This window comes from Cetorhinus maximus, chromosome 26 (assembly GCF_964194155.1).
Source record: "Cetorhinus maximus chromosome 26, sCetMax3.hap1.1, whole genome shotgun sequence".
In the NCBI taxonomy this organism is placed as follows: domain Eukaryota; kingdom Metazoa; phylum Chordata; class Chondrichthyes; order Lamniformes; family Cetorhinidae; genus Cetorhinus; species Cetorhinus maximus.
This window is the reverse complement of record NC_135904.1, coordinates 30,665,105-30,692,769: the sequence shown is the minus strand read 5'-3', so window position 1 is coordinate 30,692,769 and position 27,665 is coordinate 30,665,105. Positions and strand designations below refer to the sequence as shown.

Sequence of the window (27,665 nt, the reverse complement as noted above, 5' to 3'; positions counted from 1 at the left end):
ACTCCCCCCACCTCCCAAAATAAGTAGCAATTTTTTTTTATATACTGTGATCACTGGGAAGGGGTCATTTAAGGGGGTTGTTCCAGGTCTTCTGCCACTACAAGTTCAGAAATAATTGCCTCACTTGTACTTGTGACCCCTGAGTGGAAAGTGTCCAGTCTGAAGCTGTGTTGTCAGGCAATGGAATGTAATTTCTTGGCTGTAATCCATCAGAAACTTGCATACTTCACAAGGACAAACTTCTGAGCGAAATGAGAAGGCAAGTATCTTCCTCGACCACTGTCTTCCTTTTAAATACAAAACAAGTTGGCTCGTTTGAGCAAATCCTCCAGCCTAGCATAGATAAATGCTAGAAAAAGGTGTGCAATAGAAATGATCCTCTAATGCCTTAATTCAGTGATATAATAGCTATTTAAATAAGAACTTGACATTGTACATTACCTTCAGTGAAACTGTTGTCTTTAAGGTTGTAACATGAAAATCTAAGGTTTATTTTGTGTTAGCTCTTTGGTCTGGAGCAGCGATCACAATCGCTGGACAGCACTTCCTATTTCACACTATAAGGTGTCAACCCTAGTCTTCAGTGAATGTCATGCACCAGTGAATCCAAGGTTATTGCCTGTAGTCAGAACCTATTATTGGTTTAAAGTCTGCAATATTCAAATGTCACCCAAAGTTGCACAGGTCATAAGCCGCCATCCTGAACATTTCCGACCCTTCAAAATTGGGGTTATAGGAGCTGGAGAAGGCCATTCAGCCCCTCTCACCTCCTCTTCTTTTAGAGATCATGGCTGATATCTGAACTAATTCCATAAACCTGCCTTTGCCCCACACATTTGGTTAACAGAAATCTATCAATCTTGGGTCAATTGGAAATTCAAAATTTTGCAATAACTGTCATTTGTGGAAGAGTGCCAAATTTATACTGCCCTTTGCATGTAGAAGTGTTTCCTGACTTCAATCCAGAAAGGACTGGCTGTAATTTTTATGTTATATTTCTTAGTCCTGGACTCTCCCACCAGTGGAAATGGCTTCTCTCTTTCCTATCAGTTCCCCTTCATCATCTTAAACTTGCATCAAAACATCTCTTAACCTTAATTCTGAGGTTTGTGTAATCTCTCCTCAGGGTTTAACCCTTGAAGTCCAAGTATCATTCTAGTAAATCTAGGCTGCATTCCCTCTTGGGTCAACATATCCTTTCTAAAATGTGATGTCCAGAACTGGACACCATTCTCTAGGTGTGGCCTAACCAGGGTTTTGTGTAGGTGTTGTAAGACTGCTAATCCCCTATATTTTAGTCCTCTAGATGAAAACGCCACCATTCAATTAGCTTTTTTGGCTTTCTATGCTCATTCATTACATTTTTAGTCTATGCACGTGGACTTGAGTCTCATAAACTTCCACTACTTCTTGCATTTCACCATTTATGAAGTACTCTGACTTATCCTTTTTAGGTTCAAAGTGGGTGATCTCCCATCATCTTGTATTGAAATCCATTTGCCACAGTTTTGTCCATTCACTTCATACCTCTTTCTAATTTTATACTTCCATCCATAATGCCTCCTATGTTTGTGTCATTGGCAAACTTGGATACGTGGTCCTCTACCCCATCATCTAAGTTAATAAATATGATGAATAGATGAGCCCTTGCGCACAACCCTAGTCGCATCATGCCAATAAGAGTACCTGCCCATTATTTCCTTCCACCCGGTCAATTCCTTATCCAGGTGAAGAATTTGTGATCAATTCCATGAGCTTCAACTTAAGTTAGTAGTGTCTTATGAGGAATTTTGTTGAAGGCCATAAGGAAGTTCATAAAAATGACATGTCGAAGCTCATATTAGTCCAGGTCTGGTCATTTTTAAAATTCCACCTTCCATTTATGCTGAAAGGAAGACTCTGGAATATGTTGAGCAGTACCCATACTTTTAGCAGCCACCTCTCTCAAAAGATCGCCATTGATGAGATCCAACACCAGCTCAGCCTTCTACAAACTACAGCAGCGAGTGTTTGACAACAAAGACCTCCAAGTCAGCAAAAGTCCTAGTGCACAGAGCAGTTGTTGTCACCACTGCACTGCAATGAGACGTGGTGTATCAGTGACACAAGACCACTAGAGAAATTCCAGGGGCAATGCCTCTGCCACATTTTTTGCCTGATTGCTTGTGGAACTGGCTTCAATAAGGACACTAGCCTTTCTTTGATGGTCCTCCCATTGAATCTGAAGGACCATCAAAGAAATGCTAGTGTCCTTACTGAAGCCAGCTCCACAAGCAATCAGGCAAAACTCCTGCAAAATCAACTGCGATGGACTGGACACCTGTTTCCCAATGGCCAAAAAGTATCTTCCCCTGCCAGACCCTGTGTTCTCAACTCTCAAATGACCAGCATTCCAGCAGAGGGCAAAGAAAACACTTCATCGACACTCTGAAGCTCTCCCTGAAGAGCAGCAGCATTGACGTTAATGATCGGGAAGGGCTTGTTACCAATTATTCAAAATGGCGACAACTTCTCCATCAAGCTGCATTATGCTTTGAGTCCAAACATCGTAATGATGAAGCAGAGCAGCAGCAGTGAAGGAAAGAGAAGGAAGGGAATCCTCCAGTTTGGATCCCACTACTTCCCAGAACATCCTGTCCGTGTGACGAAGACCTGCCGGTCGAGAGTCCGCCTGTTCAGCCACGTGAAGACCCATGGCAGAAACCCATGAACCTGAGCAGGTGTCATCCTCAAATTGAGGATCAGCAGCCGATGAGGAAATGACATCCAGGGACATTCTCCAATCCACTGCTTTAGACACCTCTTCAAAAAATAATCAGTTATGACCTACCTTGTGTAAATCCATGCTGGCTCCCTCTGGTCAGCTGAGAATTTTCAAGGTGCTCTGTCATGTTATCCTGAATTGTGGACTTCATTTCCTGACAGCTGATGCTAGGCAACTGGTCTGTAATTCCCTGAGGCCCCTCTTCTCACCGTTCTTAAATAGCAGAGTAACAGACCCAAATTTCCAATTTTTAGGAATGGTTCCTGAATTGGAAGAACTTTGCCGATACCCTAACTGTAACCTTTCCATGTCCTCACCTCATTCCTTTTAAAACCCTGGGATGAAAAAACTATCTGGTCATGGGAATTTGTGACTCTTTAGCACCATTGTTTTCTATAGCTGGGGCTTCAGCTACTTCACTATCTATATTAATGAGTTAGATGAAGGCACTGAATGTAACTTCTCCAAGATTGCTGATGGCGCAAAGCGAGGTGGCAAAGTAAGCTGTGAGATGGGCACAGAGTTTGCATAGCGATAGCGACAGGTTACACGAGTTGGCAAGAAGGTGGCAAATATGGAGCATAATGTGGGCAAATGTGAGATTATTCAGTAGGAAGAAGAGAAAAAGGGAATCATATTTTTAATCTCACTGTCCAAGGCCCCAAACACTCCTTCCAAGTGAAACAGTAGTTTGCCTGTACTACTAAAACAGTGAATGCAGTATGCTAAACGTTATGATGTAGTCTCCTCTACACCGGGGAGACTAAATGCAGAAAAAGTGACCACTTTGTGGAAGACCTCTGTTCAATCTGCAAGTGTGAGTTTCCTGCCTCATGTCATTTCAATCCTCTACCTTGCTCTCACTCTGCAGCTGGCCAAGGACAGAAAGGTCAATGTTGCAACAATGCTCAGTGGAAGCGTAAGGAATAGCACTTCACCTCTCGACTGAGCACTTTGCAGCCTTCTGGGCTCAACATTGAGTTCAGCAATGTTAGGTCATGACGTCTGCCACATTTTGTTTCCTGTCTATTTGTTGGTTTGTTGTTCTCTAGTTTCTCTTTTATTTCCTTTTTACTTTGTTTTCTGTCGGCAGCTATTCAAGATCCTGCCATTCGCACCTTCTTTAGGCACAGAGTCTGCAAAGGGATATTGACAGATAATGCAAGTAGACAAGAAGGTGGAAGACATGGAGCATAATGTGGGGAAATAAAGTTATTCGCTTCAGTTGGAAGAATAGAAAACTGAGCTTTTTAATTGGTGAGAAAGATATCAAATGTTGGTAATCCAAATCTAACCCGACCAATTACTGCCCCATCAGTCTACTATTGGTTGTCGGTAAAGTAATGGAAGGGGTCATCAACAATGCTATCAACCAGCACTTACTTAGCAATAACCTGCTCAGTTTGGGTTCTGCCAGGGCCACACAGCTCCTGGCCTCATTACAGCCTTGGTTCAAACATGGACAAAAAGAGCTGAACTCCAGATGTGAGGTAAGAGTGACTGCCCTTGACATTGAGGCAGCATTTGACCGAGTGTGGCATCAAGGAGTCCTAGCAAAATTGGAGTCAATGGGAATCAGGGAATCAATCCACTGGTTGGAGTCATACCCAGCACAAAAGAAGATGGTTGTGGTTGATGGAGGTCAATCATCTCAGTTCCAGGATGTCACTGCAGGAGTTCCTCAGGGTAGTGTCCTCGGCCCAACCATCTTCAGCTGCTTCATTAGTGACCTTCCTTCCATCATAAGGTCAGAAGTGGGGGGATGTTCACTGATGATTGTTCAGCACCACTTGCGACTCCTCAGAAACTGAAGCAGACCATGTCCAAATGCAGTGAGACCTGGACAATATCCAGGCTTGGGCTGACAAGTGGCAAGTAACATTTGTGCCACACAAGTGTCAGGCAATGACCATCTCCAAGAGAGAATCCAACCATCGACCCTTGTCATTCAATGGCATTGCCATCACTAAATCCCCCACAATAACATCCTGGGGGTTACCATTGATCAGAAACTGAACTGGGCCAGCCATATAAATCCTGTGGCTACAAGTGCAGATCAGAGACTAGGAATCCTGTGGTGAGTAACTCACCAAAGCCTGTCTACAAGGCACAAATTAGTGTGTTGGAATACTTTCCACTTGCCTGGATGAATGCAGCTCCAACAACACAAGAAGCTTGACGCCATCTAGGACAAGGCAGCCCAATTGGCATCTCATCCACAAACATCCACTCGCTCCACCACTGACACACAGTGGCAGCAATAAGATCTACAACATACACTTAAGGAACTCACCAAGGCTCCCTCGACAGCACCTTCCAAACCCACAAACACCATAATCTAGAAGGACAAGGGCAGCAGACACATGAAAACACCCCTCCAAGCCACTCGCCATCCTGACTTGGAAATATATTTCACTGTTGCTGGATCAAAATCCTGGAACTCCCTTCCTAACAGCACTCTGGGTGTACCTACACTACATGGACTGCAGCGGTTCAAGAAGGCAGCTCGCCACCACCTTTCAATGGCAACTAGGGATGGGCAATAAATGCTGGCCTAAACAATGATGCTTACATTCCTTGGAAAAAAAAATTAAAAAACCAAAATGCTGGAAATGCTCAGCAGGTCTGAAAGCATCTGTGGAATTAGAAATAGAGTTAACCCTTCTTTACTTGTCTCATTACCAATCCCTTTGGCCTAACACCATGAACCCTTTTGTCATTTAATCCCTACTGCCCTCCACCATAATCACAAACCCTCCTTTTCTGTTCTCTTGTCCACCATCCCCCTTTTCACTTGCTCAAAACCCATTACATTTCCAGCTTTTCCTACTTTTGGTGAAAGGTCGCAGATGTGCAACTTTGGGCTGAATTTTTGGGCGCCTTTGGGTGGGTGCGAGAGTGAAGGTGGTCAGGGACCTGAAAACTGGCAGGCCAGTTTCCTAATACCATTCCCAGTGCTGGTTATTTTGGAGGGTTTGGGATGGGCAAGGCTACCAACCCCCATGTAGCTGGTAAGCTCATTGAGAGCCTTGTTAAATTCAAAAGAATTTTCCAGTCAACCTCTAATTCCACAGTGGTGGGGCCTGGAGGCCATGTGTGCCTGTCTGGGTGCGAGAGCAGCTACAGCTTCCCCTGTAGAAGGGTTCATCCCCTCATCCCCTGGCTGCAAGAGCCATTTCTAAATTAAAAGTTTTTTAAGTGTTGTTGGTGAGAGGGCACCTCCATGTTGAAGTGTCACTTCTGCTACTTAACCTGTTATCGTAGCTTGATGCTGCTCTCCAGCGACAAGGCTTTTGATTGGTCCTTCTGCTTCAAGAGCCTCCTGCCATCCTTCCCTGGATAGGGAACCTGTCTCCATGCAAATTATGGGGATGGCTTGATGAAAATCAAAATGAGTGAGTGACTGGCTGATTTCTCCTCCCCTCCCCCACCCTGGGCACCTTTCGGCCCCAGAAACAGCCCCGAAATCTCTGTATCGCCCCCATGGGGAAAATCGAGCCCATTAATTCCATTTCTCTCTCCATGGATGCTCTGGGACCTGCTGAGTATTTCCAGCATTTTCTGTTTTTATTTTTATTTTTTACTGGTATTGGTCTCTCTAGTCCTAGGGCTGAATTTCTCTATCCCCTTGGAAATGGTTTTGGAGGTCGGGGGAGCCATGTTGGGATGGCTCCATGATGCATTCTGGCAGACTTTCTTGGTATGGGCTGGAAACCAGGCCAGCTGGCTGCTTGTGGAGGTGGTTAGCCAATTGGAGCCCTACTTAGGGGGCATTGGATGGCAGTATTTTACTGACATTGGAGAGGCATCCACTGTGTGCAGAGGCTGCCAGCTGTATTGAGGTAGCCTCCCAACAGTAGGCCAGGGAGTCCGAGGCTCCATCTATGTGGATGAAAGGCTGCATCCTGCCTGAGATTCTGCCTACGGAGGGGTTTCCCCTTTAACCCGATGGCTGTACTAGCTTCAGGCCTCTTGTGTTTACCACTTCCTTGCAGGTAGGTGAGGCAGCTCCACGTTGAGGTACCCTTGTGCTCACCTGCCTGCCTCGGCAATGCTCCCCTCTCTTGGTGGGGCTAACGGCCTAACGTTGCTGCGGGCTGCTGTTGAGCGGATGGCTATCTTTCCCAAGAAGCCACCTTCAGAAAAGTGACACCGAGCTGGAGACATCGCGAATTTTCCAGCTCGTCAGCTTTCTAACCCACCCCTGCCTCTGTGGCAAAATCAGCCATTATCTTCCTAGCGACTCGAGATTTAATACTCACTCACTGAAATAATGTTTCTGAAAATTAGTGTTTAATTTACCCTCCTCCACACGCAGGTCATGTCCTCTGATTCTACAGCTCTGAGAACTCTCAAGCAGCAATATATGTTTCTACTTTACTTGGTAATCAACATATGTACACACAATGGACAAATCACTCTGGGGCGTAGCTATAGCGAAAGAAAATGAATTATACAATGGAGACTCTATTAACAGCAAACAGAGTGCTCACAGTTTGTCCATGTGAATGTCAGGCCAGTGCTCAGTGTATATTGTCCTAATGAGAGATTGACGACCTCCAGCGTTAATGCTGTTTTTCTCTCTCCAAAGATGCCAGACCTGTTGAGTATTTCCAGCATTTTATATTTTTATTTTAGATTTACAGCACCTACAGTGTTTTGCTTTTGTATTTGGCTCAGTGTATCTCTGTTGATACATAATTTATCCTCCTTAGGCCCAAAGCGAAGGTATTTTCTAAACAGTAAAAATCTAGGAACTATGGGGAGCAGAGAGATTTAGGGCTCTGGCTACAAAAATCACTAAACTAGTGAGCAGGTACAGAAAGTAATTTTGAAAAGCTAATAGAGTGTTTGAAAACAAAAACAGAATTACTTGGGAAAAACTCAGCAGGTCTGGCAGCATCAGCGGAGAAGAAAAGAGTTGACGTTTCGAGTCCTCAAGTCCCTTCAACAGAACTGAGCAAAATTAGGAGAGGGGTGAAATATAAGCTGGTTTAAGGTGGGGGGGGTGGGGAGAGAGAAGTTGGGGGTGGGGTGCGTGTAGTTGTAGGGACAAGCAAGCAGTGATAGGAGCAGATAATCAAAATATGTCAAAGACAAAGGAACAAAGAGGTATTAAAGGTGGTGATATTATCTAAGAGAATGTGCTAATTAAGAATGGATGGCAGGACACTCAAGGTGTCTAGTGGGGGTGGGGTGGAAAGACTGACGGCATTACAGGTATAGATTTAAAAATAATGGAAATAGGTGGGAAAAGAAAAATCTATATAAACTATTGGAAAAAACAAAAGGGAGGCGGAAGAAACGGAAAGTGGGTGGGGATGGAGGAGGGAGTTCAAGATCTAAAGTTGTTGAATTCAATATTCAGTCCGGAAGGCTGTAAAGTGCCTAGTCGGAAGATGAGGTGCTGTTCCTCCAGTTTGTGTTGGGCTTCACTGGAACAATGCAGCAAGCCAAGGACAGACATGTGGGCAAGAGAGCAGGGTGGAGTGTTAAAATAGCAAGCGACAGGGAGGTTTGGGTCTTTCTTGCGGACAGACCGCAGGTGTTCTGCAAAGCGGTCGCCCAGTTTACGTTTGGTCTCTCCAATGTATACCCTGCTCTCTTGCCCACATGTCTGTCCTTGGCTTGCTACATTGTTCCAGTGAAGCCCAACGCAAACTGGAGGAACAGCACCTCATCTTCTGACTAGGCACTTTATAGCCTTCCGGGCTGAATATTGAATTCAACAACTTTAGATCTTGAACTCCCTCCTCCATCTCCACTCCCTTTCCGTTTTTTCCAATAATTTATATAGATTTTTCTTTTCCCACCTATTTCCATTATTTTTAAATCTATAACTGTAATACCTTGTCAGTCTTTCCACCCCACCCCGACTAGAGCTGTACCTTGTGTCCTGCCATCCATTCTTAATTAGCACATTCTCTTAGATCATATCACCACCTTTAACACCTCTTTGTTCCTTTGTCTTTGACATCTTTTGATTATCTGCTCTTATCACTGCTTGCTTGTCCCTACAACCTCTTCCCCCCCCCCCCCCCCCCCCCCCCCCACCACCTTAAACCAGCTTATATTTCACCCCTCTCCTAATTTTCTTCAGTTCTGTTGAAGGGTCATGAGGACTCGAAACATCAACTCTTTTCTTCGCCGATGCTGCCGGACCTGCTGAGTTTTTCCAGGTAATTCTGTTTTTATTTTGGATTTCCAGCATCCGCAGTAGTTTTTTGTTTTTATTATAATGGAGTGTTTGCCCTTTTCTCACGGGAGCTGTTATACAGTGGGGTGCACATTGCAGTATGCTACATTTATATAAAGCTCTGGTTAGACCTCATTAGGAGTATGTGTTCAGTTGTGGCACCACACCTTAGGAGGACTATATTGGATTTGGAGGGGTGCAGTGTGGATTCATCAGAATGATACCTGGGCCCAGATTTTCATAGCTCTGTCCATGTCGGAATGGAGGCTGGGTGGGGGTGATGGGAGGGGGGAACTCAAAATATATACACACATTTTTACAACCCCTGATGTGAAAGAGATGGATTAAAAAGTGGTTAGAAGTTTAGTGATTTGGGGGGAAAAAAACTGGTTTGTTGCCTAGCAACAGTGGTCAAGTGACAGAGAGACAGCCACAGAGACCAGGAAGAGTTCAGCATGTCAGTGAAGACAGGGATTTTCAGTTCTCTGAAGAGAAAAGTACAAGGCTAGTAGGACAGTAGTTAACTGAATAGTCAGTTACAGGACTCAGTAACGTGATCAGTTTAGTGGTGTTGCTACTGAAACGGTGAGTTTAAAGTGCTGTTATTTTTGGGTGTCTGGGGACAGATAAGAGCCGGGTGCGACGCATCATTCTCTGGAAGAAAACTGTTTGCATGTGTGTCGGTCCCAAGCAAGGAACCTGTGTGTCAAGCTAATGGTAACTCTTCATTGGTTTGTGTCTGTAAAGATATCACTGCCTAAAGGAATATTGGGAAATTGAATCATCATCTTGTGTTTGTATTGATATCTTTCTAACCTTTTTTGCCTGGTGTAATAATATAGTTTATTTTTCTTACCTCAATAAATATTTTAATCTTTGTGTTAAAAGTTCATCAGCAAACTCCTGTGAATTTGTTCAGTAACTTTCCTCCATGGTTTCTAAAAGAAAAAATTAGGATCTATCAAGCCAGGTTTCACTCTGGGATCTGACTTGTCCAGTATGAACATCATCTGGGATCGTGACATATTTTATGTCCACTCAGGATAAACTAGGCCTTGGTTTCATGTCTCGTCTGAAAAATGGCACCTCTGACAGTGCAGCACTCCCTCAGTGCTGCACTGGAGTAAGAGCCTGATTTTTGTGTTCAAATCCAGGAGTGGGACTTGAACACACAGACTTGTCTCTAAAATGAGGGTGCTACCAACCGAGTTACAGCTTAGAAGCTGAAGCAGCGATTCCACTATCTTTTTAAAAAGAGACATGCATTTATATAGTGACTTTCATGACCTCGGGAAGTTCCAAAGCTCTTAATGCAAATTAGGAACTTTTGAAATGTAATCACTATTGTAATGTAAATTGTTAGAACTGTGCCACTTTAGAAACTAATAACTTTTGTAATCTCACACAATTCACAACCAGCAATTCATTTTCTTCCCATGAAAGAAGAAGTGTCCTTCATTAAATGCTCTTTGTAGGATCTGCATAAATCTGGCGATAGCTGTGCTGGAAACTGGTTTTTGAATTTGAGAAATTGATGAATCACTTCGGGGGTGGTGGGGGGGGCGGAAATATCATTAGCTCATCCACTGTGAGGATCTCTCTCTCTCTCTCTCTCTCTCTCTCTCTCCGTGTACAACAGCTTGAGAGCGCCCAGCTGGCTGCTGCAAAGAACAACGACTTCGCTAATGCCGCAAAGGAAGAAGTGGTGGCAGCAAGAATGAGGACGGACACTCTAACGTCTCAGCTTCAGCAATGTCGCAATCGGGTAAACCCTCAATTTATTCCGTAGAATGTATTCGAAGTTATCGAGCGACCTGGTGAGATGGAGGTTGCGGAGAGTGGTGTGAGATGGGATTTTACGTGTAAATTGCAACGACAGAATCATGCAGCACAGAAGAAAGCTATTTGATCCATTGTGCCCTGTAACAGCTCTTTGGTAAGAACTATCCAATTAGTCTCGCTCAGTTCCCTGCGCTTCCCCATATCCCTGCAAATTTCTCCTCTTTACAAATATATATTCGATTCCCTTTTGGACAGTTACTAATCAACTCGCTTTTGGTGACCCTTTAGGGCAGTGCATTCCAGGTCATTATTTGTTGCTTAAATTTTATTTCTTTGCTTGCCCTTGAGTCTTTCGCCAGTTGCCTTAAATCTGTGTCGTCTAGTTCCCAATCCTTGTGGTTATTATGAGAAGAGGCTCTAATTCTCTTTGGATATTAATTAACATTGACTGCCATGTATTATTATATTTGAGTTCTTTAAGTGTAATGTCAGAAGTTGGATGATATAGTACAGGGGTTCTCAACCGGGAGACACAGCTATCTAATGGTTCATATAAAGGTTTCAAGGGGGCCACGAAATAACCAATGGAAGCATTTTTTTAATGCATCGCCTCAATCAACCACCCACCTGTCGTGTATTTTTTTTTTGCCTAACTCTCACTGGCCAAGCTTGTTGTCCGATTTATCAGTGCTTTGGGTGGGTGATGCACAACAGCTTGGTGATTATTGGTTGGGTGGTAGATGTCATTGTGCCTCAGATATGGTAGGTAGGGTGATCCTGTGCAGAGACTGCACTAACGGAATACATTGAGGTTATCACCAGTAGCATCAAAAAAAATAGCAAGCCGATTTCCTCAATTCATTCACTGAGGAATAGCAGCCAGTGTTTAACAAATAACCAGTAAAGATAGGAAAACTCCCTCTTTACACTCGCTCTCTTTTGTAGGGTGCCAGTCATGCTGGGGTTTAAGGCCTAGTTTAAGTCACATCCTCTGTTAATTTGTCTGTGACTTGATGGTAGTGGGAAAATAAAATTGCATTTAATTTCTGATTATCTATTAAAAGGGGTGGAGTTAATATATGATTGGATTTTAAATCATCTATGTAATAAATAGAAGTAGCAACTGTCTGTATTTGAGAGTCTACCTTATTGAAAAATGTACCTCTTAAATTTCAGAAGCTATGTGGGATTCTTTCACACTCATGAAAGAGCTTTTTTATTGTCCAACACTGCATTATCTCCAGACTGTTTCCCAAATTGATTTTTTTTTTTTAAAAAGTACCCTAGATGGAATAAATTTTGCTTCTACAAGCTCTTTTCTCAAAAAGATTCAGGGCTGGGACCACGGGATGGAAGCTTGGGTTCAGAGGAGGTTTTCGCTTGCAGAAAACTGGTTTTCTTTTTCTGAACTGTCTTTTTCTTAACCGTGCCTCTTTATTCTTCTGATCTTGTCAGATTTCTGCCCTGCAAACTAAAGTTCAGGACCTGGAGACGGTGTTAGATCGTGAGAAGGCTGTTAGCCAACAGCGGATAATAGACAAGGACCAAGAAGTTGCTGAAATTCGTGAGAAAATGCTGATCCAGCTGGAAGATTATGAAGAACTACTTGGTGTGAAACTGGCATTAGACATGGAGATAAATGCTTACAGGAAGATGCTGGAGGGAGAGGAACAAAGGTGAGTTCCTTGTGACATGAGCTTTGTTCATCATAAATTACGATGTACAAGCCAACCCTGCATATGAGATCCAATTTTTCCAGCCTCAAGAATCATGTTTTGCATGTACTATTTGGCAGGTGCTCTTCTGACTGCTGCGCATGCCCGCTGAGCCGTCGGGATGCATGCCTGATGTCATCTCGTGCGATTTTACGCCCATTTGGGTCGGATGTGTGCCCGCCCGCAGAACGTAAAATTCTGGTCATGGACTGCATTGGTTGAAGATTAAATTAAAATCATGATTGTTGAAGAGCCAGAATTTGCAGAGTGTAGTGATCTTGGTGGGGAGGGAGAGGGTGTGGGTCGGCTTAGGGTGGGAACTAGTGGCGACTGTACGTTTGGAGAAGGTCAGTGACGGTGAAGGGCAAGCCCATTGTGGAAGTTGAAAATGCCTTTTAAAATCAAGGCATTGCTTAACTGGGAGCCAATGTTGGTAAGTGAGCACAAGGAAGACAGGTGAGTGGAAATTGGTGTGAGTTAGGACTTGAGCTGCAGAGTTAGACTGACCTCAAGTTTGTGAGGGTTAGAACGAGGTACATTGGCCAGGAGAGTGTTGGAATATTCAGGTCTAGAGGTAACCAAGGCATGGATGAAGGTTTCAGCAGCAGATAAGCTGAGGCAAAGTCAGAGTTGTACATTGTCATGGTGGTGGGGATGGCTGGTCTTGGTGATGGTGTGGATGTGACAGGAAGCTCATCTCTGCGTTTATATAGAAAACCAAGATTATGCATGCCTGATGTCATCTCGTGGTATGTAGTTTGATTCAACCTCCAGACACTTGTCACTGACTTCGTCCCCACTCCTTGATAAGAGAACAGAGATTGTGACGGTGCTGAAGACAGATGGCACCTGTCTTCCCAATATTTAGTTGAAGGAAATTTCTTCTCATCCTGTACTACTCGAAATCTGGTCTTTTGCTGGGGGTCCTATGATAGATGATGGATTTCTAAAAGAATGGCAATTTAGGATAGCAAAGAAAGTGGAACTATATACCATTATAGGATCTCCCTCCTTCAAATAATGACATCCTTCACCACGATTCCACCCAACTATCTCTTGGGTCATACTGTTATTTTGGTTATTTATGGTTAGGGAGTTTTGATCAATTTGTATTTGTTATAAAGCAAAAAGAACTGAGCTGCCATGCAATCTCGAATCTTTGTGCATAATAGAAGTGAGGTATGATGTCAATAGAAGGGCAATCTTTGTGATATCATGAGGTATAAAAGACTTTTCTTCAGATGAATCTATGATGGCCAGTTTCCTGGAGTGTAGGAAGACTGCTATCATTCAAAGAATGGCAAACACTCAATAAGTATGCCATTCCGCTCATCAGTGAATCAATCATCACTTTTGAATTGATACTAAAAGCATAAAGGGGAGAGGAGGAATGATATTTTCCATGCAAATAGTGCTGAAAGTATAGAATAATTTGTCACAAGTGGCTGTTGACGCTGAGTCAGTGATACTATTTAAATGGGAATAAGGACAGAGTTGACAATTATTCAAGGGTCTGTGGAAAGTGCAGCAAAGTGGGATTGGAGTCCAGTGGGGGGGCCAATATAGATGAATAGTCTTGGTCTGTGCCAAAATATTCTTTAAAACAGGAATTGAAGAGCGTGATCATTCCTGTGGTATTAAAGAATGGGTGTACAAATTCTTACTGTGTCAGAGGTGGAAGGAAGGTTATTCACACTGTGTAATGTGTTTTTGTTTTAGTGAGCTTTTGCCTGTAAATACACAGTGGAGATATGAGAAAGTGAAATTGCTACACCTACATGTAGTATAAAATATTTATTAACACCTTCAACATTGTCCAATATTACAGACTTGACTTGACCCCCAGTCCATCTTCACGTAGTGTGGCACGGGCCTCAAGTCGTGTCACTTCACTCCGAGGAAAGAAGAGGAAATTGTCTGAAGCTGAGATTGCCAGCTGCAATTACGAAACACGTGAACATGTGTTTTCCATAGGAAAAGTTGTTCTAGAAGAAATTGACAATGAAGGAAAATTTGTCAAATTAAAGAATATTTCTGATAAGGTAAAGACCCATCTAGAGTTTGTTGCCTTTATTTTACCGCACCAAAAATGCAGTTGTATGCAGCAATTGGTGACTTGCTACTTAAGTCAGTTCTTCAAGTGTCAGATCTATGAACTGCGCTTACCATCTTTCCCTCCCACCAAATTACTTGGCTTTCTGTCATCTGACAGTGCTGACTCAATTAGTTGAATGACTGCTTTACTGCTTCTTTTACTAATTCATCTTGAAAGAGTAAAGTGCTTTAAAAAAAATGATTCCCAGTCCTGTATTAGGACTCCATATTTACAACTCGTAACTAGATTCCTGCAAAAAAGCTGCCGCTTCATTCAGGAACGGAACTGGGATTTTGGGTGGGAAGAGCGTGCAGCCTAGATTTGGCCTATGAGTTGTGTCTTGGGCATTGCTGTCCAGTACGATACACAAGGTGTGCTATAAACTATTTTCTGAGCATTGTCATTAGAGCCCATTGTTACATGTAACATGTAAATGTTACGTTACAATGTAACATGCCTGCCATAGTTAAGTTCGTAAATTTTTTTTTAAGAACTAAACCAAATTACTTGGCTTTAATGAAAGGTGCTTATTTTCTTTGAAAATTGTGTGCAAAAAAAAAATCCATATTGGGTAGAAACTGTCACTTAATAATTTAATATTGTACCTTCAAATTTTGTCATATCCTTGTAGGATCAGCCATTAAATGGATGGACTATAAGAAGAAAATTTGAGGATTTGACCCAGATTTCATACAAATTTCCTGCACGTTTTACACTTAAAGCTAGGCAAACTGTAACGGTGAGTATTTACCTAGAGCTGTAGTAATTTCTATATAAAATATCCATGCAGAAGCATGGATAGAGCTTTTTTTCTACTAGAAAATTAGAGATTTATTATTTTGTACATTAAAAAAAATTGCATTGAAAAGTTTAGTTTACAACCCCCATTTCCCCTCTTCATTTGCATAGGACTAAATAAAAATTATATATTTTTTAGCATCACGCAATGTACTTTTATGGAAGCATAAGAGCAGTTTGGCTTGTTTGGCTACATGGAAAATCCATGTCCAGAGAATGCTATGAGTAATGTGGGTGGCAGGATAACTGATGAATTTTCCTAAGATTCCAACTATCATCCGAACTTATATGGAAATGATTACAAGATTAATCTATCTATCTATTTCCTAGCTTTTTTCCAGCAAGTGTCCAATGTGAATAAAGTGTTTGTAGCGCCTGGAAAAAAGGTTGTAACGTGTGGGCATTTCATTAAAAATTATTACCTTTTTTACAAAGACAAAACACCAAGGGGAATTAATTAGTCTTATTAGCACCCATTTTTTGGGTAGCTGCGAGTGCCCTTAAAGTTCCAAAATGGCATCCATGGCACACATGCACATGTGGTGCAGGCATTGGCACTTGTGCAGTGAATGTCCACTCAGAAAATGCAAAAGGGAGATCTGTCATGAAAATGTGTTCATAGGACATTGAAAAATCTGTAACATGTGAAGCACGATGATTCCTTATTATTAAATGGACTTCTGATCAATCTCAGCATATTTACTCCAGTGCTATCAAATGTTCAGCAGAAGGATGGGACTCCACCTATTTTGAGGGATTATCAACTACTTACATGTTGGTAGCTTGGTTGATTTTCTTGTTGCTGCTACCATTCTACAAGTGTTTCGTGCTTTCTGTAGTTGCTTCAAATTGCAGGACTCTGAAGCAGGTGGTGTGGCAAGTGCTGAAGGAGTTTTTTTCTGACTTCAAAACTTCAGCGCAAGCCACTTACTCCGAGACTAGTAAGTGAGTGCACCCATGTCTCTGAGCAAGTGGCTTGCGCTGAAGCTTTGAAGTCAGAAAAAAGTGCACTAGAATGAAATGGAGGGTTTGCAGAATAGGACAAGCTGCTGGAAGAGGGAGGAAGAGGAAGGGAGGAGGGAACCTAGATGGTGTCTTTCTGCCTGGGCTGTCCGTGATAAACTCATCTGATTGTGATACCAGGAACAAAAATCTCCATTCACCGAAAGCCCCACAACTCTGATTTCCTGTGTCAGTGACCATCACAACATCAGCTTGACCACAATGCAAAAATAAAGGTCTGTACCACATAAACATTTCAAACCAAATTTATAAATGAAATCATGTCATATTTCAAGAAAAAGTCAACTAATTACCACGTGGTTCCCTTGGTGTCAGCCTTACATTTCCCTTTTCCTATTCTAGTGCTGCTACACTGTTATACCCCAGTGGCTACAGCATGGCTGATGCAAGGTTGACTTTCAATGAGGGAGGCTGCAGATGGCCTTGGAGAACAACCTTGTGCAACTCAGTGCAGTCCTTCTGGGCCCAATCTTAGCATGGGCATCAGCAGACTGGGCAGGGAACAGTAGGGCACTGGTAGAGTGGGAGAGTGAACACTTCCTTCCAAAAGGAATTAGTTTCATACTCTATAGAGCCATTGCCACTCCCCAAGGGCCTCAGCAATCCAAGTAATCTGTTGAAGGATAAATTGTGGGATTGCTCTGACACTCTGCATGCTCATTTGCACACTAATCCACGGCACAATGCTATCCTTCTGAGCTTGCATGCCTTCAAAGCAGCATTCAGACGTTTTGTGGCTTCTGCTGGTGCTGCAATATCGGCCCTCAGAAGCAGCCTCGTGGTTGGTTCCACAGGTGTACAAATGAAGTTGAATACCACTTCCATTTTGAAAAGGATGGGCTCTGAGCTCTGCACAGAGCCTTGTTCCAAATTGGTACTGGACTCTTCCATACCACTTGACTTTGACCACTGGCTTTCTGGCAAGCATCCCAGTATGTGCCAGGAATTTTGTTGTACTGCCCCATCAACATTCTTCTGTCGACTGCCCCAGTGAAGTCCTCAATCTTCATTACACAAATTTGCAACTCATTGGATTGGGGGTGAATGCATTAGCATGGATTCAGGATTGGTTAATGGACAGAAAACAGAGTGGGAATGAGCAGGATATTTTTGGGTTGGCAGGCTGGAACAGGTTACTGCAATGATCAGCACCTGGGGTCTCAGCTATTTACAGATTTGAGGGGATGAGTGTCATGTATCTGAGTTTGCTGCCGATACCTTCCCACCTAACTTTGTAAGTGGTGATGTGGACACAGGCTGCAGAGGGTTATAGACAGGTTGGGTGAGTGGGCATGAGCATGACGGATGGAATATAATGTGGCAAAGGGTGAAATGATCCACTTTGGTTGGAAAAATACATTTTTTGAATGACTAGATTTGGAAATGATTGCATTTAGAGGGATGTTGGCGTCTGCTTGTACATGAATCACAAAGTTTAAAATACAGGTACAGTGAGCAATTGGCAAGGCAAATGGTTTGTTAGTCTTTGTTTACAAGGGAAGAGTAGAAGAGTGGCAAAAAGCCTTACTACAATGATACAAGGCTCCTGTGAGGCCACACCTGAAGTATTGTGTTCAGTTTTGGTCTCCTTATCTAAGGACAGACATACTCGAGAGGGAGTGCCATGAAGGTTCACTAGAGTGGTTTCTTGGATGAAGAGATTGTCCTATGAGGTGGTAGTGTGCATTCAAGGCCTAGATTCCCTGGAGCTTAGAAGGAGAAGTCGTCTTATTGAAACATAAAATTCTTTAATGGCTTGACAGGGTAGGTGCTGAGAAGATTCCCCTTGTTGGGGAGTCTAGAACACAGACTCTGTCAGTATAAGGAGTCACTCATTTAAGATTACAATGAGAAGAAATGTCTTCGTTCAGAGGGTTTTGAATCTTTGGAATTCCCTGCCCCAGAGAGTTGTGGGTGTTTAGTCATGGAGTATATTCAGGATAGATTTTTGAGTACAAAGGGAATGAAGGGATAGAGGGAAGGTGGAATTGAGGTATAAGATGTGGTTGAATGGCACAGCTGGTTTGAGGGATCAAATGGCCAACTTCTTCTGTTTCTTATCTGACTCCTCTACAATGGAACTTATGTGACCTCTCCCTCCAATGAGCTGACACCTGCACTGTCCTTACTCTGCCTTGCCTTCAGCACACTCATGCACGGGTCTCCCCACAGGATCCTGGTTCCATCCTCCTAAGAAAAGCACCATGTCAGGATCTGACCTAATGACGGTGAATGTAAAATCAAGTGAGTGTTCAGGGCCTTCAGCATGTCGTCTTGCTGCTTGGTCTGGTTGCATTTTTAAAGTATCTGAATGATCTCTGCATCCATCCAGCATTAACTATACTGCTCATTGGCTAGACACATCAGCAAAGGGCCAACATGTAGGGTGCAGGGAGGAGGGGAGGAAACAGATGCACGCTTACATCATCTTGCATCTCTCAAATCCGAGATTGTGGGATAAAGTGGAATAGGATGCGAGAAGAAGGATTAGGTATGAGGCTGTCATGATCTTTGATGGTTTCAGTTCCTCCTTTTGACACGGCCTTAGCACTGAGCCTCCAAATAATGACCAGCATCACTGCCTCAATGGGGGTTAGGACATGCAGCCATGCCTGTCCCCTGCTGGTTAACTGCTGCTGTCTCCGATTGTGTGCCTCCATGCCCTGCACGATAGAGGGAAGTGTGCCATCTTGATTGGCTGGTGTGGCTGTCATGGTTGAATAGCCGGCAGGTTGTTCAAGCTGATAACCTCCTGGGTGTCAGGCTTGTAGCAATTTGAAGTGTGTGAGAGTGAAATGAAGCTATGAATGTTGGCTATGTGGCCTCTTTGATCGAGATTATTGGTAGTTGTGTGATGGAGAGTGTGGTGAATTGAGTAGCCTCTTGAGGCTACTGTTGCAGTTGGTAGGATGTGGCATTTGAAGGTCCGTTCAGTGACCTTGACCATTCGTATGACAGCATTGACTATCTGCTCCTACTGTCTTTGATCTTGTGTCCAGAGGTACCCCTTCCCTCTCTCTCTCCTCCACCAACCCCTGGCATGTACAGGATATTGTTCCACCTCCTCCATGTAGACCTCCAGTGCAGCATCCGAAAACCTTAGAGCCAGCGTGCTCTCGCTTGCTGTACCATTCCTCGATCTCTTCCAAATCAGATTCTCTTCAGCCACGTTCCTAGCATCAGCTGCAGTCACAATACCCCCTTAAGAAGTGTAGGCTGGCTTTACGTGATGCTAGGCACCCTACATGTTGGCCCTTTGCTGATGTGTCCAGCCAATGAGCAGCATAGTTAATGCTGGATGGATGCAGAGATCATTCAAATGAACAGGCAGCATGAAGTTGGTATGCTCCCTGCATGCAATCAGCAGATGTAAGTTTATCATGCATCACGATCCCCATTTCCTGGGGCTACCCAACTTAACCCTCTATGTTTCTTAATTAAAAAATATCCTACTTATTAAGCAGCCAGTCCTAAGCCACTATAATGGACCAATCAAGCCAGTGAAAGAATTTAACCTCCTTTTAAATTCCTTTAATTTTGCACCTATTCCAATATATGTCCCTTTTTTTAAAAAAAAAGCTTTTTCATGTAAATTCAAGGCAATTCACTTAAAATGCATTAAACTTTAATGTTCCAAACGCCTTTCAACAGTTTTTCACTGCGTATGCCTCTCTCTTCTTTGTACATCACTCCATTCTCAATGCTGCATCCTTGTGCATTTAAGCCTTTCCATGCATGTGCAAGGTTAGTGTACTTCAAAACCCCTTCTGAGGTCTCTGTGCTTGCGCAAGATGTACAAGCTTTTCTATCCAGCCCGGAAAATACTTTCAGCGTCACCATGTTCTGTGTCTAGGCTCAGGCTCCATCAAATTACTCTCATAAGTGCCCCATCACCATCTGCATCTACCACCATAAAATGTGCCAAAGGCTCCTCTGCTTGTTATACTCCCATGTTTTGTGTCAATAACCCATTCACTTTCTCCTGGCATTAAGTCCTTTGCCCATTCCAGGCATAAGCCCCAGCCTCCACTTTCCTGTCTGCATGTGTTCTTGTGAATTCTGGACAGCTTATTGCTGCACAATCCCAGTATCTATCTCTTACTTGGTGCATGTTGGATACCATCTTCCTGCATACCCCAAGGCGGAACTCTAAATAAAAATAATTAGAGCCAGTCAGAGGCATTTGGTGAAAGCAGGAGGTGGAAAGTAAGGGGAATTTTGTCAAAAAACGGAAAACTCTAACCTAACAATGGCTGTTGAGCTAATTACATCTCCGCATTTTGTTCACCTTGGCAGGTGACATTTTAGTTTCAACTGCCTGCTCATTTTCATATCTTGCATTGATAATTAGTTGGAAAATAAGAGCAATCTCCCCATTTAGACACCTCCAAAAGGTTCCCTGACTTCTGGAGTGCAATTCACTTTATCTGTAGTGTTGGAATTTTTCTGGGGAATTTGCTTTTAATTGACATAGTTCTAATTTAAACAAAATTATTATTTTGGATTGTTTCCAATCTGCCCAGGCAGCCCTCTTCATTATTTTAAGCACTGTCATCAGATCACTGGTTAAACTAGTCACCTTATGCAATCTCACAGTTAAGTACTTTCATCCCAGGTATCCTCCTCCATGGTTGGTCATTAAACTCCCTCCAAGGGGAGTGCATTTTTGCTAAGATAAGGTGCTCAAAATTGAACCTAAAAAACCCCAAGCATTGCTTGATATAACTAACGATATTTTGTTTTATCTTCTGCAGTTCACCATCCCTTTTGTTTGCTTTATACCCTAGCTCTTTATCGTTTCAATTGTAACCCCATGTCACCCTTATCCTCGAATGCACTGCCTCATTCTGCATCAACCATGAATCTGCTTAATCTATTTTGTAACATTCTACTCTCTCTTTGAAGTTCACTGTACCTCCTCGCTAAAAAAATTCTGCAATGTGGCTATTCTCCTCTCCAATCCTAAATCTAGGTAACTTATAATGAGTCTCTCCACCAGTCTCTGAGAGGCGTCACTTCTTACTTGCTACTAATTCTAGAGTGCCTCTATGATACACTCTACTTATATTGTCTTTCTGTCCATGTCATGTGGTTTCATATGCCATAATATCAGCTATTAATCACCGAATGGAGCCATATCAAATGTCAGCTGAAAATTTTTGCAAATACCAACAATTGATCCTACTCTGAGTTCCATAAATGCTCTTGGGTTAGTTAGATATCAGTTTTCCCAAAACCATGCTCTCACACAGAGCTTGTACTTTTCCAAGTGCTTGCTTACTCTGCTAGAATAATGGGTTCTACCTATTCTCCAACTAAACTTGCCGGTCTACAGTTACTTAAATTTGCTCTTCTCTCTCTTTTTATATTGTGATGTTTGTTGCTTTCAATCTAAGTGTGAGGGAAAGAGTCAACGTGAGACTGTAGGACAGTCATAAGGAAAATTGAGATGGGGTGCATGGTGTTTTTTTCATTCATGGGATGTGGGCTTCGCTGGCTGGGCTAGCATCCCTAGTTGCCCTTGAGAAGGTGGTGGTGAGCTGCTGCCTTGAACCACTGCCGTCCATGTGGTGTAGGTACATCCATAGTGCTGTTAGGGAGGGAGTTCCAGGATTTTGACCCAGTGACAGTGAAGGAACTGTGGTATATTTCCAAGTCTGGATGGTGTGGAGGGGAAAGAGTGGGTGATTAGTAGAACAAGTGTCTCAGGAAAAAAATATATAATTTCAAGATTTTTTTTACCATGAGAAATCAATAAGTTTAACATGACAGTCAGTTTCCATTACCGCTGTAGTGGTTGTTTTAATCTGGATAACCTATCTGAATGCATTAAGCTGGCGCATATTCAAGTTAACCTTTTAAGCCATCTCATATAAATGGATACTTTTGAACTTGTGTAAGAAGATAGATAAAAGTGTAGTTTGAGCGCAGACCATCTGCACTCATCTTGTGAAGTTCTTGATTGGTTGGGCAGGGAATCCAATGGATTCTGTTACAATTTTACATTTGTCAGAATTATGCACTTCAACAGCAGTGTAAATTTTTAGTATCAATCTTGAAGTAACATTATTTAATTTTACTATTACCTTTCTTTGTGTTAGATCTGGGCTACAAGTGCTGATGTTTCCCAACGTCCTCCAGTTGAGTTGGTGTGGAAGGGACAGAAATCCTGGGGAACAGGAGATGATATACGGGTGATTCTCCTCAATGCAAATGGAGAGGTGTGTGCAATAAGTGGCATATAAATGCAGTGCAAAATATATAGATATAAATGCACTGTTGGCCGTAACTCAGTCTCAAATGTTAGAAGTTGTGTCGCCCTATTTTGAATGTCTGCTTTCTTGATCTATGGATTTAAGATGATGCAGCACTCATTTCATACCCAGTTTGATTTACCATGGCAACCAGCAGAATTTTTAGTGGCACTTTTGAAATAAGTGTTTTGACAGTATGCCCGTAATAAAATCTTTACAGAATGTAGTGAGCATCCAGTAGTAGAGGTGCAGTGTAGGAAAGCATTGCTGAATAAGCACCAGTGTAGCTTTTTGGTGCCTTGGGTTTAAAAAAAATATGCATACTCTAGTTTTCTTAGTTGGTAGTGAGATTGTGTAAAAATAATCTGTGTAACTTTTTAAAAGAAAAGAGATTGGAAAAATTATCAACTCTGACTTCATACAAAGGTTTAACTGAGCAAATCTTTCCATTTTTTAAACCTGAAATTTGTTGCTCCTATTTTTCTATTCCTATGCAAATTCTCATTTACCATAAAGTCCTAGGAGCCTGATTGATCGGATCTAATATTGAGTATGAAACAGCTCCTCCAGAAATAGAAATATGTACAAAATCATGAGGGTCCAGGATAGAGTGGATGAGAAGGGCTTGTTTGCCTTAGCAGAGAGGTCAGTAGCTAGAAGGCATGGATTTAAAGCGATTGGTAGAAAGATTAGAGGGAAATGAGGAAAATAAAATTCACCCAGAGAGTTGTAGAGGTCTGGAACTCTGTCTGAAAGGATAATAGAGGCAGAAACTCTTGACTCATTTAAAAGGTGTCTGGATATGTACTCAAATGCTGTAACCTGCAAGGCTAAGGACCAAAATTCTAGAAAGTGGGATCAGACTGGGAGGCTCGTTTTGGGGCTGGTGCGGGCAAAGTGGCCTCTTTCTGTGCTATAAACTTTGTGATTTCTATGATTTTCATTATGTCACTTGTTAAGGGTGTGGGGTCAGCTATTGAATTTGGATTTCTCTGAGAATTTCCCATTTGCGTCAAGCAGTGCACCATTTTCCTGATTCTCATTAAAAATTTTCACACAGCATCAACAACTTGCATTTTATATCGTGCTTCAATATGGTATAATGTCCCAAGGCACTTTGCAGGAGAATTATCGAACCAAATTTTGCACCTGTCACACAAGCTATTAGTGCAGATGACCAAGAGCTTGATCAAAGGTGTAGGTTTTAAGACAGAAATGATTTTATTTGCGATAAATATGTAATTGGTTGATTGAGGTTTACAAAATCATGTGTAATTTGCCATGACATTGTACCATTTTAAAATTCCTTGTGAAGTTTGAAAATCTCTAAAATAAGAAGCGAATATTTGAAACTTGTGTCCCTAATGAATAATCTTTTCACATAATTTGATGTCTTGGGGGGAAAGTTGAGCAATGAGAACTAATTGTTCAAGGCTAAAGTGGCTGAAGTCATTGCAGGGCTGGAATCCATTTGTGGGCTTGGGTAAGCCACGAGGCCCTTTTAGATATAAAACAGACAAGAATTCCTTTTGGATAATTTAACAAGATGTCATAATCCTGTATAATAGCATCTTAAGGGACCCCTTTTAGTCTGTTCATAGTTCTGTGGAATACATGACCTTTTTGGCCAACAAAACCCTACCTCAGCTAACACTGCTGATTTCGCAGGAGATGGCTGCACGCACTCTTGTGCAAATACCAGGAATATTGGAAAGAAAATCTAGAGACGAAGACTATGAAGATGCCAGTGAGGACAGAAGGCGGACTGAATATCGTCCAATGGTATGAATGTTCAAAAGAATGCTGCTTATCTTCAGGTGTGCAAAATACAACTCCAAAGGGTGCTGATGATCTGGCATTTGTAGTGGAAAACAAATTTGGCGGTAATGAGTTAGAATATATGGGTAAATGGAGTAGATCTATTTGTCCCCATTCTAATATCTACCACACTGGTATACAAGATCATGTATAACAAAAAAGAGAAGTTTAAAATAATACTCCTAATTAGCCAATACAGTTGGGCCATAAATAGGATTGGCAGCTGGAAACTCTTCCGTCTTTGGGGCATGAAATTGGCTATCGTACAAGATCACCTGTGGCAAATACTCTTAAGCATTGCGCTTTCAGAAGGATGTTGAAACCTTGGAGAGAGCGTGGAGGAGAGTTACTAGAATGGTACCAGGAATGGGCACTTTACTTAAGTGAAGAGACCAAGAGAAGTTGGGATTGTTCACCTTGGATCGAGGTAGTTAAGAAGAGGTTTAATGAAGGTGTTCAAACTTATGAAGGCTATTGATAAGAGTCAATGGAAAAACCATTTCCATTGGCAAAGGGGCAGTAACTTATGGATACAGATGTCAGGTAATTGATAAAGGAGCCAAAGGTGAGATGAGGAGAACGTTTTTTTATGAAGTGAGTTGTTCTGGAATGCATTGCCTACAAAGATAGTGGAAACAAATTCAGTAGTAGCTTTCAAAATGAAACTGGATATGTATCTGAAAAGGTGAGAATTTTCAGGGCTATGGGGAAAACACATGGGAGTGGGGCTAAAGGACAGCTCTTTCTAAGAGTCCGAATGGGCAATTTCTGCTACAAGATTCTGTGATTCTAAGAAAACTCTGGAGCCATTCGTAAAATCACTTGGACATTGTTACTCTCTTCTGCTTGTTACTCTGTTTCTTCTGCATGTATGGAATAGAATAGACAAAATAGTTTTCATTGTCTCCTCTGTTATTTAACCTTTTTATTCCAAGGTTATCATGAAAAAATTTCCTGAATTGCTGACGCCGAGTTTCTTTATCTTCTTAGTAATTTGTTCTGGAGACCGAGTTGGAAGCTGAGCATAACATTGTCTTGCTGCATAATCATGTTTTTCCAGGTTGCGTTTTTGGGTAACAATCAGGAACAAGGCTATTTAGTGGAAATTCCACTAAAGTTCTAATATAGCTGCTATCAATGTGGTTTAAATTAATATTGAGAAATCTAACTTGATTCATAATTGTGACTTTATTTTCTAGCACTCACTTGTGCTGAACTGTGATTCATTAGGTGTCATTCATCACCTCTACTTTGCTCAACTAAGCATTCTTTGTGTGTATCTTATCACTGCAGGTTGTTTGCTCATGGGATCATTACAATTGATACCAATCCTGTCCTCAAATAGTATGCATCCACATGCACTGGGTAGCAGGAGTTGCTGAACTCTAATGAGGAGCACAACTTCTAGTAGAACACCATTCCCAGCCTCACTGGGACCAATTTCCCATGCCAAACCAATTTGGACAGCAACACCAGGAATTGAATCTTCAGGTGTTTTGTGGCTCAGTTACGTGAATGGATTGACTATTTAAGCTCCTGTGAGATTATTTTTTTATTTGTTCATGGGATGTGGGTGCCACTGGCTAGGCCAGCATTTATTGCCCATCCCTAATTGCCCTTGTTCAGAGGGCATTAGAGTCAACCGCATTAGTGGTTTGAAGTCACGTGTTGACCCAACCAGGTAAGGACGGCAGATTTCCTTCCCTAAAGGGCATCAGTGAACCAGATGGGTTTTTTAAGATAATCAGCAATCGTTCTGTGGTCATCATCAGACTTTTAATTCCAGATTTTTATTGAATTCAAATTTCACCGTTTTGCAGTGGTGGTATTCGAACCTAGGCCATTACCCTGGGCCCTGCAACACTAGTCCAGTGACAATACCACTATGCCACCATCTCGCTGTAAAGAGGGGATTTTATCAGCTCTACTGCTAGTTTTGGATCATAATTGTTGACTTTAGTGCATGCTGTGTCCAATTTAAATTGAAATTCATAAAAATTTAACATGTTTTTGTATAAAATAACAGTTGATCTGGGAAGGGGGGAAAAATGTCTGCTTCACTCCTTGGTATGCTTGTTCTACTCAGCCTTGGCTTAGAAATTACATTCTCACCTTTTAACTCAGAACGTAAGTGAATTGTGAATGGTGCCAGCTGTGATTAAATAAGGAAGCTGACCTGATATATGCAAACATTCTAAATTATTACTGGCAATGCTGTTGTAGATGCAATTACTGCTGGAAATATTACGAGTGGTACAAAGGGGACATTTACATAGTAAAGTTAACTAATAACAAATGACTGATTCGTGTTGTATGATGTCCTGTTCACCAGTTGTATAAACATCCTATTCAACCGATCCTGCCACGTTTAGTGTTTAGACTATAATTTACACGGAGGCATTTATTCGGAAATCCAATTTCATTTTGTTATAATTTATATAACATGGTTCATTTCTTCTCCCTGTGAACACCGAAGTGCTGTTTTTGACTTGTTTCTCTCTATCCTTCAATTCTAATTCTGATCTTGGCAAAGAGCAATCCACCATTTCTGGCATCCAGATTTAGTCACGCCCCACACGTTTGCTGGACCTTCAGAGATCTGGGCTCCAGCAAGTCCTAATTGTGTCTTTCAAATTATCTAAGTGGATTATATTGAGGGCTCCCACTCCCGGTAGGGAAAAAAGTTTTTCTTCTTGTGAAAGATGAGCTGACACATGCAGTGAAATTGTGAATTTTGGCATCCTGTTGAAATAGAGATTTGCTGCATTGTTGTTACTCTAACTCATTCTTTCCAGAACTTTAGCAAGACCTGGAAAACTTCAAGCTTAGGCTGAAGTGGCAAGTAATATTCGTGTCACACAAGTACCAGGCAATGACCATCTTCAGCAAGAGAGCCTGACTGCATCCCCTGGACATTCAAAGTCACCATTGCTGAAACCGCAACCATTAGCATCCTGGGAGTTACCCTTTTTTATATTCATTCATGGGATGTGGGTGTCGTTGGCTAGGCCAGCACTTATTGCCCATCTCTAATTACCCTCAAAGGTGATGGTGAGCTACCTCCTTAAACCACTGCCATCCATGTGGTGTAGGTACACCCACAGTGCTGTTAGGGAGGGAGTTCCAGGATTTTGACCCAGCGACAGTGAAGGAGCGGTGATATATTTCCAAGTCAGGATGGCGAGTGGCTTGGAAGGGAACTTCCAGTTGATGGTGTTCC

At 42.2% G+C, this 27,665-nt stretch overlaps 1 protein-coding gene across 1 annotated transcript in view; it reads left to right on the top strand.

Moving 5' to 3' along the window:
* Nucleotides 1-27,665, top strand: part of LOC144668413 (lamin-B3-like) — a 68,995-nt gene that overhangs the window by 29,826 nt on the left and 11,504 nt on the right. The window contains exons 5-10 of the mRNA XM_078530437.1: nt 10,600-10,725; nt 12,198-12,418; nt 14,286-14,499; nt 15,184-15,291; nt 22,475-22,594; nt 24,296-24,409. Coding sequence (XP_078386563.1) covers nt 10,600-10,725; nt 12,198-12,418; nt 14,286-14,499; nt 15,184-15,291; nt 22,475-22,594; nt 24,296-24,409 — 903 coding nt within the window. The remainder of the gene's footprint in view (nt 1-10,599; nt 10,726-12,197; nt 12,419-14,285; nt 14,500-15,183; nt 15,292-22,474; nt 22,595-24,295; nt 24,410-27,665) is intronic.